The 20,622-nt window shown below is 37.4% G+C and overlaps 1 protein-coding gene across 2 annotated transcripts in view; it reads left to right on the plus strand.

Moving 5' to 3' along the window:
- Window positions 1-20,622, plus strand: part of TRPM6 (transient receptor potential cation channel subfamily M member 6) — an 85,490-nt gene that overhangs the window by 52,876 nt on the left and 11,992 nt on the right. Inside the window, exons 26-37 of one of the 2 annotated variants that reach the window (XM_064642882.1) lie at window positions 790-1,934; window positions 2,647-2,759; window positions 3,678-3,804; window positions 4,692-4,789; window positions 6,804-6,862; window positions 8,459-8,484; window positions 10,121-10,171; window positions 13,248-13,313; window positions 15,663-15,949; window positions 16,200-16,282; window positions 16,819-17,024; window positions 18,950-19,001. In XM_064642882.1, the coding sequence (XP_064498952.1) occupies window positions 790-1,934; window positions 2,647-2,759; window positions 3,678-3,804; window positions 4,692-4,789; window positions 6,804-6,862; window positions 8,459-8,484; window positions 10,121-10,171; window positions 13,248-13,313; window positions 15,663-15,949; window positions 16,200-16,282; window positions 16,819-17,024; window positions 18,950-19,001 (2,313 nt within the window). Of the gene's footprint in view, window positions 1-789; window positions 1,935-2,646; window positions 2,760-3,677; window positions 3,805-4,691; window positions 5,445-6,803; window positions 6,863-8,458; window positions 8,485-10,120; window positions 10,172-13,247; window positions 13,314-15,662; window positions 15,950-16,199; window positions 16,283-16,818; window positions 17,025-18,949; window positions 19,002-20,622 lie in introns of those variants that run through there. The other variant, XM_064642883.1, reaches the window with a different exon arrangement.

A 20,622-nucleotide genomic window follows, 5' to 3' on the forward strand; every position in this document is an offset into this window, starting at 1 on the left:
TTTGATTTTATTCAGCAATTAGTTAATACTATATCTTTTAGTTACTCTGTGACAAGTGGAAGAAATGACTACTGCATATTGCCTGCAGCTAGTTTATCATTGGCTTAGTGGTAAAGCACCAGAGAGTATCTTCAGGAAATGTGAGAATAATTATTTGGTTAAAATGATATAGTTCCAGGCCAAGAAGTTCTTGCACTTTTTACTGGAGATTTGAAGATGATAAAAAATTAGGCTTTGCTTTTTAGGAAGTTGCATTTTACCTAAAGGTAACTGATGCCATAAGATGCAGAGAATCCGCTTCCAGAGGCCAAATAGGTTCTTGGGAAGACCTCTTTCCCAGAAGTCTCTAGCATTTGAGAAATGCAAGACTGAAAAATACATGTAGGTCTGTGTAAGTCTTGTCCTCATGCTTGCACAAGAAATGTAGAAATGCAGGATGACTAGCTGACAAGAAATATCCTTTATAGCATTTTACACTGGCAGCAATAGCTGCCTGCTGTCCATGGTTTAGTAGTTCAATGGCAATGAATGGCTATTAGTAGGAAAACAAGAGTTTTTAAAATAGATACTTTTTGAGCAAAACGTCTATTTCCTTAGGAAACACTGGCTGTTGGCTGGGTTTTGTCAAGTATAGATATTTGACAAAAATGAAAGTCACTATTAAAAAAAAAAGCGCCTGCTTGAAACACTGACTTTTTGAAATGTGTTGATGGCTTCCTTCATCATCTTGCAAAAGGACGTAAAGATCTATGTTTTGGTATTTTAATTATATTTTGTTTTTCTACTTAGAGTGGAGGAGATGTTTCTACAGCTTAAAGAGGTGCATAAGAAGGTATTTTTTATCAAGGAGTCTTTACTCTCCCTGGACAGCCAGCTAGGACACTTGCAAGACTTATCTGCCTTGACAGTGGACATCCTGAAAGTCCTTTCTGCTGTAGACACCTTGCAGGTGGAAAAAGCCTTGCTGGCTGACACAAAACATCAAACGTGTAGGAAGCTGCCACATAGCTGGAGCAATGCACTCTGTTCTGAGACCTTGAGCAGCCTGAAGTGTTTGTACGACAAGAAATACCACTACTACAGCATGCCACCCTCCCTCTTACGGAGCGTGGTAAGGAGTCCGGGTCCATCAGAGTGCAAAGACCATGTACGACGGTCTCAGAGTAACAAGGTAATAGAAGACAGCTCTCGAAAAGTAGAGATAGAAGGTAACACACCCACTTCAGGAGTATCCTCTGAGACTAAGTCAACCCTTAGGTATGGACAGTTTTTGCTGGTGCCCCCTGACCATCAGGGAGGGTCTTTGTCTGAGGATATCACCTTAAATTTCTCCTTTTTGAGCACTCCTGCCAAGTACAAGGATGAAGTGGTCAGAGATGACCTGCAAAGTAGCACTGTGATGCAGCAAAATTTGCCCAGTGTCAGCCTCATTGGAAAAGAGACAGAAGATCATCATTGGAGCCAGAAAGACTTTACTATTCATTTGCCATCAGAAAAGACTAATGCTGTTGAGTCTGATCATCCTTTGGGTCTCCAGCCACCGCTGGATATTGAAAAGAGTGCAGCATCGCCCTGCGATGATGGGGAAGAAACTGAAGGTGGTTATGTGAACTGGGGGTTCTCTGAAGGTGATGAAAAAGGCGTTTTCATCTCAGATTCAGAGAAGAAAGCCATGTACATACATTCCTCCTATGACAGGGACAATAATTGCAAGAGTAGTCCTCTCAGGCATGTCCAGTTAATAGAATCAAAGTCCTTCTCCTACAGCTCTGACTGGTCACATCACAGCAGCAGCAGCATCTCTCAGAACATGGTGAAACAAAGCACCTCCTTCTGGATCAGCCCACTCCAGAGGGACTGGAGTTTCTGCAGAAGCAAGAGCTTACAGTCCCCTAAGAAAGAGAGATCAGGGAAAACCTGCAAGGCTATAGGCGGTAATTATAAAACATTACACCTGTACAGTATCTTTTACTGGAGAGTCCTAGACATTATAAAAATCTTTCATTTGCACTGATAAGATATTAGCTCCAGTTGATGGTAGTAGCAGAGTTTCCAGAGTTACTCTTTCACTTTATTTGTTGTGGGTCTGGCAGTTGTTGGGAATTTCTGAAGTGTACCTTGTACCCAAGCTGTGATACACCTATGTGTCAGCCACCCTGATTCTCCCCTTCTCATGAGCTCTCTCTGTCTGTGGTTACACAAATGGAGTAACAGAAGGATTGTGCTCACTCTGGGGAAGTCTCTTTGGCATGGGGATGCAATGCAAGAGTTGCAGGACCCAAAATAAATTACACGATCCCATAGAGATACATTAGCATTATCGTAGGTCAGATGGGCGCATGGAGAATGAAGAGGTATACACTTTTGTACTGAGTTTAAATCCCTCCCTGCCCACCACGAAGTTTGCTTACCAAGAACTAAAATACAGCAAATTCTTGTTCTAATTATGATTAATGTGAGATGATGGATAACATTTCTTGTTTTATATCTTGTGATGGTGCACAACTGTGCACTGAACTGCATGAGTATTAACTTTGGATGTCACAAATCATTCTCAGCTTGCCTTAGAGATCTGCCAGTTCTCCGTCTTACCTTAGTAAACGAAACTTTCTAACTTAAAGGTGTTTTTTTGGCTCTTTTCTGCAGAGTCTTTACGATCCAGTGAGCTACACCACAGTGAGGCAACAAAATCAAAACAGCAAAACAGAGACAGAAAGCCTGGGAGAGGAAAGAGGAATCAAAAACTCCTTCAGGTGCCGGTATGGGCAGATGCAAGAGAATCACATATCTCAAAACTGTCTTTTTCATTCATTAAGAGCAGTTTTGCAGTGTGATTTAATTTAAAATGTATACATTTATAATGCTGCACACGAACTGGGGTATCTTGTGTGTGTGTCTAGCTTTGCTTCAGTTTTCCTTTTATTTGAAATGTGTGGGATTTCCCTTTTGAACTTGTTGATGCTCAGGGACTTTGCTAGATAGTGTACTGGAGTGATATGGATTTTACACAAGAATAAATCAGTCCTTGCACTTCAGTTGGCAGGAGAACTTGAGGAGGCTCCATAGGATCTAGGATAGACTGAAGAAGGGGCCATATCCAGGTGGTATACAACTGTAAACAAGGAAGCTAGGCCTCATAAGGTTATCTCCTGCCTACAAGAGTCCCACAGTCTTTTTTGATGGCAAATACTTTGCATGTTGCAGAAACCATATTGATTGTGTCATATGTATGGGGCAACTTTTTGTAACTGTATCTGTGTGTTCATATATAAAAATCTATTTATAGAACTATAAAGAAATTCCTAGTGTCTTTGTCAACTAAAAAGAGTTATCACTGTTTAATGAGATGAATACTGAAGACTGTTTTGTTTACAGAAGATGCTCAGGTCAGCAAATACTCAAACTTTGAGATCAAATACCTCCGAATGGATTAGGTCTTGAAGTTCAAATATGTTTAAATAGCGTGAGATCTTTCATGAGTTGTATTTACTAGACAAATGCAACATGTCTTCTGCAACTTGTAACAAAAAATTGGAAAACTTGTTTCTCGGTTGGTAGTATGTTCATCATTGGCATTTCAGTGATGCTCTGAAAGGCCACACCATAGGCTATCAGAGGAACTGCAGAGATGCTAGTTATCCTGTAAATTGAGTATTGTTTTGTCACTGTATTGCCAGGTGATTAGAGTGGATGATTGTCCCCAGAACACTCAAGTGATCTCAGAGCCTGCAGAGATCAATGTCTGGGATGAGCAAGAGAAACACAGCAAGAATTGGCTCACCGTGTCTAATTTCAGTCAGCTAAGTATGTGACATTTTGCAAACAGTGAATTTCAGAACAGTTTTTAAAAAGAGGCAGTAAATATAAATAATGAATTCAAGTGTCATCCACCATTTTCACCTCATGGCATAATTTCCACAAAATTAGACTTTGGTTGCAAGCACACATGGCTTGGTTATTTGCTGCATCACTGAAGTGAGATATAGGTTGGATGGAAGGTCAGTTGAATCTTTCTGGGAGCACTGCCTCTCTTGCATGGAAGACAATACAGTGCTGATCTCAGGAATAAGTGGGAAGAAGGAGGGTGGTGTCTTTGTCTCCTCTCCTGAAGTATCTTTTAAAGTGGCATCCTGGCTAGTTGCAAAAATAAACTCATGATTTTCCAGGACATTTACACTCACAGGCAGTGCTGTGATACTGTATTTTCTGGCAGATCCCCTACTTGCATTATTCATTTCTCATTGCTCAGAAAGACATCCTCCAAATGGAAGATATGAATTTTGTGTTGTCTTTTTTGAAATGAAAAGGAATGACTTCCTTACTCTTCTTTTAGTAATTCTTCATCTCTTTTATTCTCAGAAGTCCTTTGTATAGTTCATCTTATCGTTCAGCTTTGCTGTGATGTGGCTCACTGGTTTCATCCTGAGAGCTGCTGGGAGAAGTATTGGGGAATGGTGTGACTCAGTACCTCATGATCTGAGGAGGGCTGCACTCCTCCCAAAACTCCTGACAAAGAATGGAAATAGTCTGTTTTATCCCTATGAAATTCTGTTATTGTTTTTATAAAATATGGGTTTGCTTGGACAATATGGTATATACATGTTCATTTATAGCACTGCATAGGTATTTAGTTTATAATGATAGAGCTGTTCATTACACTCTAGAAAGAGTTGACGTTCTCTTTTGGCCAGGTCTGGAACGTCTCAGTTTCACGCACCAGAAAATGAAAAATCAAGACATCGGTAGGCATACCATACCATTCTGTGATTACCTGGGGCGTTCTCGAGAGGTAAGATCTACAATTACACATCCTAGTCCATAATTCTGGCTGGGATGAGCCTAGGGTAGCTCTACTGCTGTCGCCAGATTTGCCACTACAGGTTCTTTGTCATGACATACCTCTTTGAGAGATGAGGAACTTTGTTGTCTGCTGGCTCAGTCTATGTGTGCGAGTAAATGATTAATTTAACATCTATTAACACTCTACTAAGATTATCAAAGTAAGATATTAAATTATTGAGTCATAGAGTTGTTCTGAATATGAAGTTAGTCAGAAATGGCATGTGTGTTGATGTTTCATTAGGCAACGCCTGAGCACACAGCTTAGTCTTGAACCTGTGGGCAGAATGGCTCAGAAGCAAATTTTGGAAAGTTAGCTACATAGTGTTCAGTCTGTCACATAGAGATAGTTATTTCTTGCAAAACAGTAGTTAAATATTGATAAGAATTGCAAAGTGTAGATTTCTTAACCATTGGCTTATTAAAACATATTTTGTGATTTAACAGAATTAATTTTCAGCTCCTTAATCTAAAGGTCCTCAGCCTGTGGAAACCAATGCGATGGAGCTAGACCAATTTGTATTTCACAAGTATAAAAAGAAATAAAGAATAAGTTAAGAAAAGGAAATGTGAAAGTATCCTTTCCTTTTCATTTTCAACAGTATGAAAGTGAATGTCAGTTTTAAAAATGGTGGGGTTTTCTATGAAAAAATGAAGAGAAAGAGAGAAATAGAAATAAATTTACTGATTTTGTATTCTGTAAAGACCCAAGCTTGGAGTATAAATCAATAAATCTTTGAAATGTTGAACACAAGATCAGACAAGCAAAATAAAAGTAAAGTCAGGAAAACTGTGTGAAAGGGCCAAGTCATCTGGTGCTTCAAAACTCATATGAAGATATTCTTGGGTAAAACTCAAGAGTAGGATTTTTAAAATTATCAAAAAAATCCAGTGATTAGTAGCAGTATTGGAGTTATGCTGAAACCAGTCACTTTCAGAACATTGACTTCAGATTATTTATTCTTCCAAGACACAGTCTTCAATATCCACTGAATTATTATGCCTCTCTCTAAGTCTCCTCTGGACTATGGAAGTTTATATTTATCACTGAGATGTAATAAAATTGCATCCAACTGTTCCACTTGTAGTATGATATATTTTAAAGAAATCTCTCTTCCTGAAGTGGCACTTCTCAGATTTATCCACTGCATACTAGTAGTTTAGGAATCCCTATTGGTAGGTAGCAGGGAGCAAAGCAAGGGTGTGTGTAGGAAGGTTTTTAAAAGATTTTTGCATCTGCAGATCGAGCTATAAGGTCAAAATATGAGAGAAATAAAAAAAAAGTTCAGTTTCAGATTAAATTAGAAGCTGAATTTTAGTTGATTTATCTTTAAACTTAGCTGTCTCTGAACATTTTTTGGAGGGGCCTTTTTCATTTGAGAATTGAAATCTGCCTGACTGCTACTCAAAAGAAAAATTCTATTTCTGACTAGCACATTAGGAGGACCTAGCTGACCCATTTTTATCTAATATTGCTGGAAGTTTAAAAGACTACTTCAGTATTTCTTTAAACAAAAGACCTGTAAAATATGTGATCTGAATATCACTGGAAAGCTGCTCAGTGTGTCACCTTCTCTGTTATAGAGGTTTAGAGTGAATTTTATTTTCAACAATTGTAAAGCCTATCCCTAAACTGGAATTTTCCAGCATAAAGTTAGTTCTCTTATACTGTCCATTTTAGAACATCTTTAACAAGCTTTGTGAATGTATTGAGATATGGGTGGGTACCTGAGCATTTCATTCAAATGTGTGGAGGCAACACAGAACACTGCGATGTGAGCTAATTAGTTTCATTTTAGTGTAGGTTTGGCAATACTGTGATTCACCTGCCTATCGGTGTCATTATTTATGTTAACAATAAGCATATCAATAACTGTTTTTAAGACTGTGTCTTTTTGAGCTGTGCAGTGTGCATATTATAGTGATGTGCATATTTTACCAGTAAAAGTATCTCTCTTTTTTAGGGTTTGAGTAATAGAGTATTTGGAAATATGAAGAAAAGTAATCTGAACAGGAACTCCTCGTATGTATTATTAGCGTATTAAGATACCCTTCGCATGTTTTCAGAAAGAGATATCTAATACTGTCTGCAGATTTCTACTTCAGTTTTGTTTCTGATACTTCATATGAGAAACTTATGTGAAATGAAGAGTTAAGGCAATTCAGTTTTTTAAGATGCTTAGGGGAAACCTTGTTACTGGGGATAAAGGAGATCCGTTTAAACAAAGTGTATGATATTGGGTGGAATACACACCCATTCCAATTCTAATAATAATCCAATTTTCTATGTCAGTCACTTAGATGACAGTCAGACTTCATGATCTTAAAGGCCTTTTCCACCCTTAACAATTCTATGATTCTATGGTTTTACGACCATCTTTAACTGACCATTTTTCCAATCTAGTGAGCATGAAAAGTTGCATTTGCTTTTGCTGTGCAAATTGTATGTTTCTTTTTTTAATAATTAAAATACTAGCAGCTCTTGAAAGCTTCTCTCACTCTCTGATTAATGTCTTTTGTGCTGAGTTGCATAAAATATGAAATACTTACCTTAGTTTTCTTCATGCATTTTCAAAAGTTGTTAAGCTTTGATTATATTTGGTGAAAGTATACTGTTTTCTCAAGTGGTTTCCATCCCCCCCCCCATTTGATTAATCATTACTTTAATATTAGGAATATTTTTACCACATGCAGTGCTGTCTGTATGTTCCCTTTCCTTTTCTTTCTTATTTTCATCAATTTCTTTTAGATTGCTCTTATTTTTTAGCACTGTGGATGTAATAAATAAAAGATACTAGAATGCCGTCACATCCTGTGTGATTTCACCATGGGGAGAGGAGGAAAAAGATTACTGTGGGGTTTTTTTTTTTGTTTTTATGCATACTGTTGTGTGTGTGAGAGGGTTGGGTGACGTTTTTTTGTTATTTTGGGTGGTTTTGGGTGGTTTTCCTTTTCTTTCTTTTTTTTTCTTTTTTTCCTTTACTCCGACTCATTTATAGGTGGTAAGCAAACCACATATGTACCAGCAGGACATACAGGCTCTTGAGTGGCCTGATTCTGTCACTTAGTCAGTTGTCCTCAGTTAGGATTCTTTGGTCTGTGAGGTGAATCGTATCTTCTGTGTTCTGTGAAAGACTGCTTTAATGTTATTACTGATGCAATAGTCTTTTTGTATAAGCAGACTTGTTAATCCAAAAGCCCATCAATTTAAAAAGTATGTTTTTATACATACAGAAGTGGTGGTAATGACACATTAATATATCTCACATTGATTGAAAAATGAACTATTGTGTATGTGATTGAAGGGTCTGTAACTGATACTGTTATTGCAGTGTAAAAGATACGAACAGCAGTGCAGAATGCAGAGCAGCTCAACATAAAGCAGAGAAAGAAACATGCAGAAAAATGTGTCACATCTTCAATACCTGAAGGTGGTTTGCTGATTGCTGCGTTGAACAAAGTTGCACTGAGGGTTATTTTGTTTTGTGATTGCTGATCAAACCTTTGTGAGTTTAGCCTTCACACAGATCACATCTCTTTATATGCGATCTATGTGTACCAGTATTAGCTTAATGACGGAAATTTCAGATTAAAATATCAAGTATTTGTTTTTAAACAGGTTGAGAGCTTCAGAGGAAACTGACAGTAAGTTTTTCATTGCTTGTCACTCATTTTAATTCCCATTTGCAAATCTCACTCTGACAATTCTGAAGTACAAAATCCGAAAAGGAAGTTAATTTACTGTAGTCGAGGGTTATAGGAAAATGTGCAGATATTGTTTCATTATTTCATGAAACAATACAAACAATTAAAAACTTTAATTTGTACTTTAAGGGTTTTTTTTATGAGGACATGTTTTTCTCATAATACCTGCCTAATCTTAAATGGAAAAATCTATTTTTATTCTAGTCTGCCCAGTAATTTCAGCAGGAAAAAGATCTTTAAGATGATGGTTCTGCTTTCATCCCTTACAGTAGAAGAGACCTCCTGAGTTAAACAGGGTGTTACTCTGAAGACAGATTGTGATATAAAATTTTAATGTATGTTCGACTTTTCAAGTTGCAATTTTGTGTAATTCCTCCGTTTGTGTTGTTTACCTGAAATTATGACAACAATGAAGGATTGAATTTATTTTGAAATGTACAATGAAGAAATTCAAGGTTTTAGTGAGGAAATACTTTGTTCGTCAAAAGTAGAGTATTAACTTCACTTGTATTTGTTGCATTTTAGTCCTATCTTCCAGTTTTCCTGACATGACTCTTACCTGTAAGAGGCTGAGCATCTGGGCATCTATCTCTTTTTGAGGCTAGATGTGATGCAGAAATGAGTAGCCCTTAGTCTTATCTCTCCTTCAAGTGCTGTTCTTTCAGGGTTCATCTCTGCACAAAGCACTTCCATGCCAAAGCATGCTGCAGCAAGCAGAGAGGTTGGATCCAGCAAGAAAGAAAGCACAAGGAACTTCGAATCACTAAGGGCAGTGAAAGTGCTAGGCACATCTGTTGATACTTCTATATAAGAATTCTTCCTAGATAAGGAAGTATAAGCAAATAGAATACACCAAGAAGAAAAGTGTTAAATTCAAAAATCTGATGAACATTGTTTTGATTATCTTATTTTTTCAGAATTAACAGTAGTACAGTATATATAATTCTAAAATCTGGCATTTTGAAGAACTGTTTTCTAACCGAACAAAATTATTTCATCCACCTAATGGGAACATGCTCATTAATGTTGGCTGTATTAAAAACATCGTTCTGTAAAACAAAGATTTTTGGACCAAATTTGGTCTGGTTGAGCCTGTTAAATATGTCACCACATAAATTGTTTGCCTGCTTATATTTTAACAGCATGTTAGATGCTGCAGGTTAATGGGACAGTATTATTATAACTTTGGTTCAGTAGTATAGTTAATGGAATGCTTAATGGCTTAGAAAAATCATGCCTTTGGGAGACCAAGAAGCATGGTGGACAGCAAAGTTCTTTTGTTATCCCAGAGACGTAATTGGCTTAACATGTCCTTGAGACTAATGACACAATTTTCCCACCATTTTCCTGAAGAAATAAGTCATCTGTCTATATTACACTGATAACTGAAATCTGCCAATATACAGTACATTACAATGTACTTAAAGCCAATTAGTAATTCTCCTCTTTGGAATCCTGAGACAGTAATTCTGATTAATCTGTTTCATGGCAAACTCTAAGATGGAAGGAATTAAAAAATCATACATTTATGTCTTTTATAATAATTAATGTAATGATCCTTTAAAAATTATTTCAGATATCTTCGCCTGCTTGAAAACATCTCAAGATTTGCATCATCACTACTCAGGTAAGGAGGAGTGACGGCACTGTGGGCACAGACCCTGACGCCTGGGCTGGCAGACGCCTGAATCAGCTTTATTGAAAAAAAATACATCTGATATATGTATGGGGTTTGAAAAGTAACAAACGATGTTTAACCAATTACATACAAGCATTCCATGGAGCGTGTGCAACAGAGTATAAGGAACTACATTTCCCAGAATGCTCCTCAGCATTTTTCCTGTAATACAATCTGCCACAGCAGAGGCACCAGAATAATAGCTGAGAAATTTAAGCAATTAAAAAGAACATTAGTCCTCCCCTTGTCATCTTCTGTGATTTTCATTTTGAAGAGTTGTACAATTGACCACTGCTAAGAAGGTTCTCTGTTAATTCATGCCTAACACTTGAGTGAGAGCATTATTAATTATTTTCTTGCTAATAATTTATCTGTTCTGGGTATATATGGCAAATCCAGAGCAGACTGTAGATAATCACTTTCAAAATATCATTTGAAACAATGAATGCACATCCAGTTCCTGAGGGGGCAGAAGAGGTGCTAATCTGTTGATAGCTGTCACTTCCCCTCACACCTCCCACACTCTCCTTTGTACTTTCTAGAATTCTTTTCTTCAGTAAATTGGTGCTGTACTACTTAATCTGTGTTTTTTACCTATGAACTCCTGAAAATCTGGCAGGGAATAGATAATTTGAATGCTGATTTCCTGCAGTCCTGTCTTTTCCTGAGCTGAGTGTACACAGATTATCCCATGAGGCATGGATTTCAGTTTTTCTCAGAGGAGAGATTGCCAGTAGATTGCCCACAGGACTTTGCCTCTTTTACAGGCAGGGCTGAGGTAAACCAGAAGTAATAGCAGCCTCCTTAAATTCAAAATCTACATTGTTTTCACTGGGAATAACACCTACTGGATTTTAATGAATTATACAGGAGTAATTTGTCTGACATGTTGGCGTTGTTGTAGTGATTAATTTGTCCCTCATTAGGCTTACTATTTGAGATGAGGTAGGATTTTTTTAGCACAGATGAAAGTGGTTTCCACTATGAGTTGTCAAATATCTTAAGAGGTTGCATTGTAGTTTTCTTTTCTCAGGAAGACCTGAATGGAATTTAGCCAACTAGGCCCAAAAATTGGACACTAAAATCCTATACCATATATTGCTTATGCATTATTTTTCTATCATGCTGAGCAAGCAAATAAAATCCTTCCTCTCTGCACATCCAAAAGAATTAGATTTTTGTCCCAGATTCAGCAGCTGGTGGAAGTCCATGTTGTATGACATCTCAAGGTTGTAGGGTGACTGCTGGCAGGGTCTGACAGATGGCACAGGTTTGGCAGCTGCTCTGTTCACAACCTTGTCCCTGCTATGCACTAATTTCATGATCAGAGCATGCTCCTAGTCATCATCAAAGGAAGATCATGATTTTCAGTCCATGCTCCAAGACTAGTCCGAAGTGTTGATGAGTCATGGGTCCCCTTTGCTCTACCCTACTGGACTCAGTAATCTCTAATTAAATTCTGCATGGAGAAGTAATCTTAAAAGAAGGATAGACAATGTACAAGCTGTGTAAGACTGCCACCATGGCTTTTTCGGTTGCTCTGCAGAGAAACACAACTCTGCTGTGGTTCATTCTTATTGCCTAAAATCGGCTCTTAAAAGAAGCCTCTAATACTCAACTTGTGAGTTTTAGCAGGCAGGCATTCTTTTATTACAATATACTGGATGATTTAAGCATGCCAGGTGCACTGGTAATCACTTCGCCAAAGTGCACATGGAGGTATCTTCACTACAGCATTACATGATTATTTGTTTTTTTCTCCCTGTGTTCTTGTTACTATTCATGAAATTTCCCAACACTTATTGAGGGTCTCTGGTGGTCTTCTCTGTCTGGAGCCCCTGAAGTTCTAAGTGACCACCTTATGAACTTCTTCAGGACAATTCACCTGGTTGTAGAGTAACTTGGTGTTGCTTGGCTGGCTGCCTCCATTCCCTTCTTCATTGTTTCTTCACTTTGCTTGGTTAGTTCGTTTAAATCACTTGGCTTAGCTATATGTAGTTCCCATGGTACACTCTGTTGCAAATACTATTAGTTCTTCTTACATCTCTAAACCCTGAAATTGCTCTCTGCTTTGGATGCTAGTTTTGCTTTCAATAGGCAAATTAGATAGAACTGTAGCATCCGAGTTGCCTCCTAGTTCTACCCTCTTACCCTTTTTGTGGCTGACTTTACACCTCTCTCCCCTTTCCTGATAACTCAGTTATTGTGAGGACTGTATTTAGTTGACTCTGAAATTTTGAAGGTAATGTTTTGAAGCCTGATGTTGCTTGACAAGAAGCCCAGATGAAGAAACAGTGCTCTGTGCAAGGGAAGCTTGGATTTTCCTGTCAGGCCTTTCTAAATCTCCAGGTGTTTTTGAGCCTGATGAGACAGGCAGTGAAGGCTGTTGAAGCCAGTGCATCTCACTGGCACAGTGTCAATATTACTGCATGGAAATTGGCAGGAGCAGAAAGCAGCAGCAGCCCTTGGTGAAAGGAGGAGGATAAGGAGGAACAGGGATATGGGTCCCTTCTGGGTCAGGGTAACATGGCTGAGGTTCGTGTATTGCCGGTTTCCATGTGGTGAGCATTCGCGTGTGAATCATTTGCCTGTCTTGTACCCTCTGTTATTAATAGTGTTGCTTATTTTCTTATCTGCTCATTTTCTTATCTCATTGCTGTTTCCAGTAAATTGTTCTTATCTCAACCCATGATCTCTGCTTTTTGTACCTTCAATTCTTCTCTCCATCCCACTGCAGAAGTGAGTGGAATAGGGAGGGGGCAGTGAGGGAGCAGCGCATGGTTTGGAGCGTTTCAGTGGGAACACTAAATTGGGGAATACAGTTCCTAAACCATGACAGTGTGCAAAGGGGAGTTGCTGGCTCGGTAGAGTGAATGGTGATCAGATCTGACACAGGATCCCACTGGTTTTGTACACTCTAGTGTACTCCTTAGCTTTGTACACTATAGTAAAGTGCTGCCAGGTGTTTTTGAAGTTCAGCCAGCCTGTTTATTCAATATAGCAATGAAATCTATGTTGTTTGCAGCTGTTGAAAGAAACAACTTAATGAGACTTGCTCAGACTATACCATTTACACCAGTCCAGCTCTTTGGTGAGTACTGATTTCCTGGTTATGTTTTTTTGCTTTATAAATAGTTAGTGCATTATCTTTTTAAAGACTCTGTTTGAGAAATTGTCTTGGACTAATTTCAGCAATTCTTCTTTTTGAAAGACATGAAACAGATAAAATTTTAGTCATGCACTAATCTGGGGACTTTGAAGGCTGTCTTGTCCATCTCCCTCTGTGTTCCATTCAGATCAGGTTGCTGACACCCTGTACAATTACATTTTGAATATGTCTGTAAATGCAAATTCCTCAGTTTTGTTGGGCAACCTCTTCCAGATTTTGACTGACATAGCTGTGAATCTAGTAGTTTTTCTGGAATTTGTTGAGGTTTCCCTTGCTATAGCTTGTATCTGTTGGCATTCATGTGATTGCTGTCAACCTCAGAGATTACTCTAACTCCATCTTCTGTGTATCTATTAGGATAGCTGAAGACAACAAAAAGTTTCCCCTTATCCTTGGTAACTTCATTCTCTCTGTTTGTCTTTCACATACAGACACAGATGTAAATAGATGTATAGGATACACCAACAAGAAGAAAACCAGATGTTGCTTTAAAGGGCACTATTCCATAAACTACTGGGAAGAGATCTGAAGTTAGCATGTAATATTGACTTATAGCAGCAGAAGCTCTGCCTGTAGATGCTTGAGATCTAGGTGCCAGCTTCTCAATAGGTAGAATATTTTGTCTCACAGCAACAAATTGCTGATACTTGCAGCATCATAGGATTTCTTGAGACCAGATTGCTGCAGATAATTAATATAGCTATGAGCATATTGAACATTCTAATCTTTGAAGCTCCCAGGAGATACTTTTATAGGTATTAAACTATCAAAAGGTAATAAAATGAAGATTTAATATACGATTAAAAAAATGTTTCTAGTTACAGTATCTTTATACACGTGTCCATCTTTTACTGTTCCAGTTGCTTTATTTTAAATTAAAATGTGTGTAAATTGCAGCATTCAACAGCATCTACATTTATGCTTATTGGTGCAGGTAAATTTGAGAGTGGGAAGGAAATCTACTAATCTGAATCCAGTTTATCATTGCTTATGCAATTCTTTGCCATTTTGCAGATGTAGTTACCTTGTCACACTTGCCAGTGAAAACCTGTTTCTTATGAATTAACAGTGCAAATAAAGTGAGTTGCAAGAAGGAAAAACAGATTCAAAAAATCACTCTACTTTTCAGTTTTCAGTTAAATGGTGGCAATAGAAAGGTGTCTTGATTCGGTTGCAGAGAGGAATGATACTATAACTATAGAGGGAAACAGAATATAAATGAGTTTAAGCTCACTAGTTTCCGCTTTCAGAAAAAACGTTACTAGCAGGAGCAGAACATCTGAAACATTTGTGCATCGCAAATAACATTGGAATTTCTAGAAAAAAAATTCTAATCTTAGTTTAAGATACTGAACCTGTAAGCTTCCTGTTAATTTGCTTGAGCTTGTTCTAGTGGGAATGTCCTTTTGAATCTAATTTCACTGGCTCATTGTGGCCAAGTCATCACTTTTGAAACAACTCAGCTGTCTCTCTGCACCAAAAGGTGGCACTATTGACTACAGTCTATTTTGTATCAACTACAAAATTAAAGGCCTTGAATGGTATAATCAGTAACTATTACATGCTCTGTGTGTTTGCTTGATATCATGATTTTTTCATAGATTTATTTTTAGCTATTATTTTAAAATATTATTTTAACTATTATTTTTAAACTAAGATTTTAATTTTTTTTCTTACAAATTCCAATGTTATATGTGATGTTTCAAATTTTCTGCTCCTGGTGGTTTGTTTGGGTGTTTGTTGATTTTTGAGGTTTACTTTGTGAAACACAGTAAAAAAAAATACCGTGTGTGTTCCATGGATCATGATTAACTTAAAACAAGTCTTACTAAAAATTCCTCTTCCACAAAAGGGCATAAAGAGAAGGAGCTCCACTCAGTATATTTAGATTTCATACACTGGAGATAAAAATGGTAACCATTTAAAAATATCTGCTTTTAAATTACTACTATAGACTAGAATATGTAAGCTATGTTTCTGTGGAAGTATTCAGGAGGTCTTAAATCCATCTCTGTTTAGAGGTGGATACAAGCTCTTTGGACCAATTATTATTATAGTAGAAGAATGTATGTACTAAATCGTGTAAGTTTAGGCTGGAGAAGTTTTCAGACAGATGAACAGTTATGATAAAAAGGCTTTCTTCTAAAAAAGTGTGGCTTACAAAGGTGTGTAAAGTGGTATGTATACTTACTTAAAGACTTCAAATCAAAATGCAGTTCTCTCCTGTTTCTGCAATATGTCTTTTGCTGACAAAACTTCTTTTTATTTAAGCTGGAGAGGAAGTGACAGTCTATCAGCTAGAAGAAAGTTCACCTATGAACCTTGATAAAAGCATGTCTTCCTGGTCCCAGCGTGGTATGGCTGCAATGATCCAAGTCTTGTCACGGGAGGAGATGGATGGGGGTCTGCGGAGGGCCATGAAGGTCATTTGTACTTGGTCTGAGAATGATGTATTAAAGTTGGGACAAGTATTTATTGTGAAGTCTTTTCTGCCAGAGGTGGTTCAAACTTGGCAAAAGATCTTTCATGATGGCACAGTGTTACATCTCTGCCTGAGGGTGAGTTCAGAACCGAAGACACGACTGGTCTAGCCTGATGTTATATTGCTTACATGTTAATTGTCTTCAGCATGGCTGACATGTGGTTTGATGTTATTTTTCGTAAAGAAAAAAAAGTTTTAAGGAAGATATATCTCCCATGTGTAAGCAATATCTAATCAGTGTGTGTGTATGTTTCTCTGTTTTGACAGATTCATGACACCTTTCTTTATGAAAATGAAATTGGTATTTATAACATTTTTTTTTTCAGGAGATCCAACAGCAAAGGGCTGCCCAGAAGTTAATCTATACCTTCAACCAAGTGAAGCCTCATAGTATTCCCTATACTCCAAGGTAAATTCAGTGTCTTTAAGTATTAGGTGCCAAAGGTTTCTCTTTTCAGCTGTGTCCCAGGTCTGATTCAGCCTCCTTTTCCATAGAGGGTTGCAATGATAATGCAATGATAATTGCAATGATAATGATAATGTCTAATGATAGCTAATAAACTTTTAAGAGGAAAGTTAGGCAACTTGGAAGTTTGTATTTGTAGCTGCATGTGGTAGCAAAATAAGCATACTGTTCCTTAAGCAAGAATTGCCTTTTGTACAATTAATCTGAAACAATTTGGCATAGCTCATTTAAAGTGGGCTGGAGTAAATCAGATTGTATTGTTTGTTCATAAACTATACTTTTCTGATTGGGTGCTTTGTTTTGAGAGTTATCAGACCAAGAGAGCCTTTGTTCTCTCTACCATTTTGTACCTCCTGCTGTTCAAAATACTCCTGCTAAGGAAGACATTTTGGTATATTTGCACTGCAGCATGACTTTTGCTGGCTGTGAGGATGCTCATTACCTTACCAGCTTTTGATAGATGGTATTTGTATCTACAGGTTCCTGGAAGTTTTCCTCATCTACCGCCATTCAGTGAACCAGTGGCTGACCATCGAGAAGTACATGACTGGTGAATTTCGGAAATACAACAACAACAATGGAGATGAGATTACTCCCAGCAGCTTGCTGGAAGAGTTGATGCTGGCCTTCTCTCACTGGACTTATGTGTACACCTGTGGGGAGCTCCTTGTCCTGGATTTGCAAGGTGACTAGCTAGCATGTGATCGCTATTTGAAACCAAATGAAAAGCAATTATCTCAAAAGAGAATTTAGTACTGAGGAATGGGGCAAATTCTCAATTACATGAGAAAACACAAAGCTCAAGAAAACCCTGAATATCTGTTTGATGCTGGTAAATGAGAATCTGTGGAAACAGTCTATATTAGTGTAGATGTAATAGGAAAATAATTTTACTTCAGATGCCTCTAGGCTGAATGAGCAAAAGAGCAGTTAGATAAACTGTACAGAACACTGCAGCCAGCTCCAGAAAAACTGCTCCACATATTACAATGCATAAAAATGCATTTAAAGTATTTTCATTTTTCATAAGACGTAAAAATTACAGAGATTCAAGTGTACCCATGTGTATATGCACACTTAATATATAGTTATATCTGTCAAAAGAGTGTGAACTGCTATCTGCAGTTCTATTCTTTTTATTGTTCATATTAATAAATCTGTAAGCAGTTTACATAAACTGTAAGCCTGAATGCTATTCACAAAGTCTGATGACTCCTTCAAAGAGCATGGGATCACTTTACTATACATATGTAAGTGGGAAGATGGCATATCTTGAGGAGATAAACAGTTGACAATGTTCAGAAGACAAACATCACCCATCAAACCATGTAAACACTATTTGTCATTTCTGTCAAGGGAGATGTGTATGGGTAGTCAAAGACTTAGCATATTTACATTTTACAGCATCCAGTAGCTGTGAATTACAAAAAGACATACTTATTAAGCAATTCAGCAAGCCTATAATTCCATCCTTGCCTTTAGTTGTTTTAGCTGCACATGAAAAAAAGGTACAGAGAGAATAAGCGTGTCTTCACTGTAGCTTACAAGAATTTGCCTGAAGTCTGCTTCGGCTTCTTATACAACTCTTGACAGTTCCAGACAAATTGTGTTGGCTCAAAACTGAAGAATTTAAACATCCATGTAAATCTCAGTTTTCATCTCAAACTAACTGAAATCAAATCTAGTTTGGGCCTTATGTTTATCTTTAATTCTCTAATCTGGAGCTAAGGAAAAGTACAAGGGCTACTCCCTTGAAGTTCTAGAAGGATGAATTTATATCATAATTTATTATATAATATCAGAGCCATCTCCACATACATATATATAGACTGCATTTTCCTAATTTACATTAATTGAAATGGCCTTCATTGCAATTTGGGGGCATTTCAGTCGCATTATGCTGTTACTGAAATATTTACCTTTTTTTTTTTTCAGAATATAAATTTGTTATATTTAAATAAAAATAATTGCATATTGTGTGGTCATATGATAATAGGTTTTTCCTTAGTGTAAAAACATAATGATTTCTTCAGATATTAAAAAAAAATGTTTTTCGTAAATGATAGTATGTCAGTAGTTTAGGGAAAACTGCAACGTAGATATCACAGTCAGGTATCATAATGACATTTTTTTTAATATGGCCACCCAGATGAAAAGAGGGATAACAGACCCAAACATCTGCGCATCATGAAGTTGTGGCTTTTTGTGTTTGTTACCTTGAAGAGAATACTCTCTCTGAGAGTAGATCTGTTGATATCTGCAAGATCCATATCTGATGATCCTTTACGCCAACTAAAATAACAGTGTTTTGTTGGTCACATTTTGCTTAGTTTGTTGAGCTTCAATATAACATTTACTGTATTTGCATACACCTTCCATCTACATATAAATAAACATCAAAGCAGCTGAAGTCAAGACTGTAATAGGAACTATACATGCTTGCCAATACTTAATGGATTTTTATATTCATAGCATTTTCTTTTTAGCTCATGACCACTTTGACAACTTATGATCTACTGAAAATGGTTAATTACATTTTTGTTAAGTGCCAGATTATGAAATCATTACTATCTTCCTTTGTAACACACAAACACTATTGATTTGTTGTAGGTGTTGGGGAAAACCTTACAGATCCATCTGTGATTAAACCCGAAGACAAAAAGTAGGTTTCTTTCTGATGAAATTATCATTCAGTTTAGACATAATGCCAATATTCTGTATATTTAGTATGTTTTTTTACATTTTGTGTGTGGGATTTAATTATTTTTCCGTGGTGTTTGAATTAAATGAAAGTATGATGCCAATGGAAAGACTATATCTTCTCCTGTGCTTTTGGCGGACTGTAAGTGTTCCATTTCTCAGCATGTGGTGACAGGCGTATGAAGGTGAGGAGAGTCTGTGTTGCTGTGCTGGGAGCGTAAGATTTTTCAAAGGCTATGCAGGGAAAGCAGGAATGGGAGGTGGAAGACCTAAAGAAGAGATGTACATCTCTTCGCAAATTTGTACCAAAGGAGGTAATAAGTAACTTGAATGTGGCAGTCTAGTTTCCCCTGCCTGGTGAGGCACTGTTTCATAGAGTATATGGGACCACAAGGTCTTAAGAGGATAAGGAGAAGGCCTCTTGCAACACTTAAGGCCTTAGTGTTGCATTTAAGCATGCAGTGTGTTACACTTTCAGAGCTGTGATATGGAGATGTGGAAACTTACAAAAATTAGAGAGACTACATACACGGAAGGAGCAGCCTGCCTTCATGAATCAAATTTCAGGATCAGAACTATGGCCATTCTCCCATTCTGTGACCTTGCTCTGCAATGGTATTTCCTGTAGTGAGAGCAGAAGCACTGGTGTTGATGGCTGCTCTGCTACAGATGGCTGCTCTGCTTCCTAAACTCACATGTCTCTCCAGATGTTCCCTGACATCTCTGCTCCTCCTCTCTCTGGTGCTAATCTTGGCTCCCTCTTACTCAGCTCATGTCATCTGACTGAAGGGAAGGAAGGAAGGAGAGAGGAAGGAGGGAGGGAGGGAGGGAGGGAGGGAGTTCAAGTAGATTTTTTTAATATCAGTGGTAGCATAAACTGTAATAGTTATTGCTGAAAACAGTGTCCAGGCATGGAGCACAGTACTTCACGTGGCAACTCATCCTCTTAAAACAGGGATAATATTTATCTACATAATTTCGAAGCTTATGCTTATTAGTGTCCTTCTGGATTGTTTTTGTTATTAAACAATTTTGTCATGATTGATAAAACTTGATCATACGGATCTTATTTTCAGGTGTTTTTTTTTTATCATCTGCAAAATAGTTAGTCCTAGTTAGAGAGCAAACGTTGATTAATTAAGCAAAACTAACTTGATTTTCTTATATTCAGGGAAATCTTCAGAACAGCAAGTAATGAAGAAACACTTTCTAAAACAGTAGTATCAATGTAAATGTAAATGTAAATGTAAAAGCTCTGTCTTTGCTTTAACCTTCATTTTCTCACTGGAGAAACATTTCTGACAGAGGCAAGGTGTGTTTTAAGTTTTCATTTGTAAATAAGATACTCAATAACTAACCCTAACCTGTACACTACCTCAAAAGTTGCTTTGAGCTCATGTTCTTCTAGAAGACTGGGAGAAAACTGGTGGCATTTCACTCATGGGGCTGATTCAAATTTTAGCATAGCGTAGAGTTAAATTATCTATCTTTTGGTTCTTCGACTCCATTGATTTAATGGCTCATGTCATTGTAGTGTCATGTAAGTCTTTTTAGTTATGTATTCTGCATTCTGTCTTGAAATG

The sequence above is a fragment of the Pseudopipra pipra genome, chromosome Z, assembly GCF_036250125.1.
Source record: "Pseudopipra pipra isolate bDixPip1 chromosome Z, bDixPip1.hap1, whole genome shotgun sequence".
In the NCBI taxonomy this organism is placed as follows: domain Eukaryota; kingdom Metazoa; phylum Chordata; class Aves; order Passeriformes; family Pipridae; genus Pseudopipra; species Pseudopipra pipra.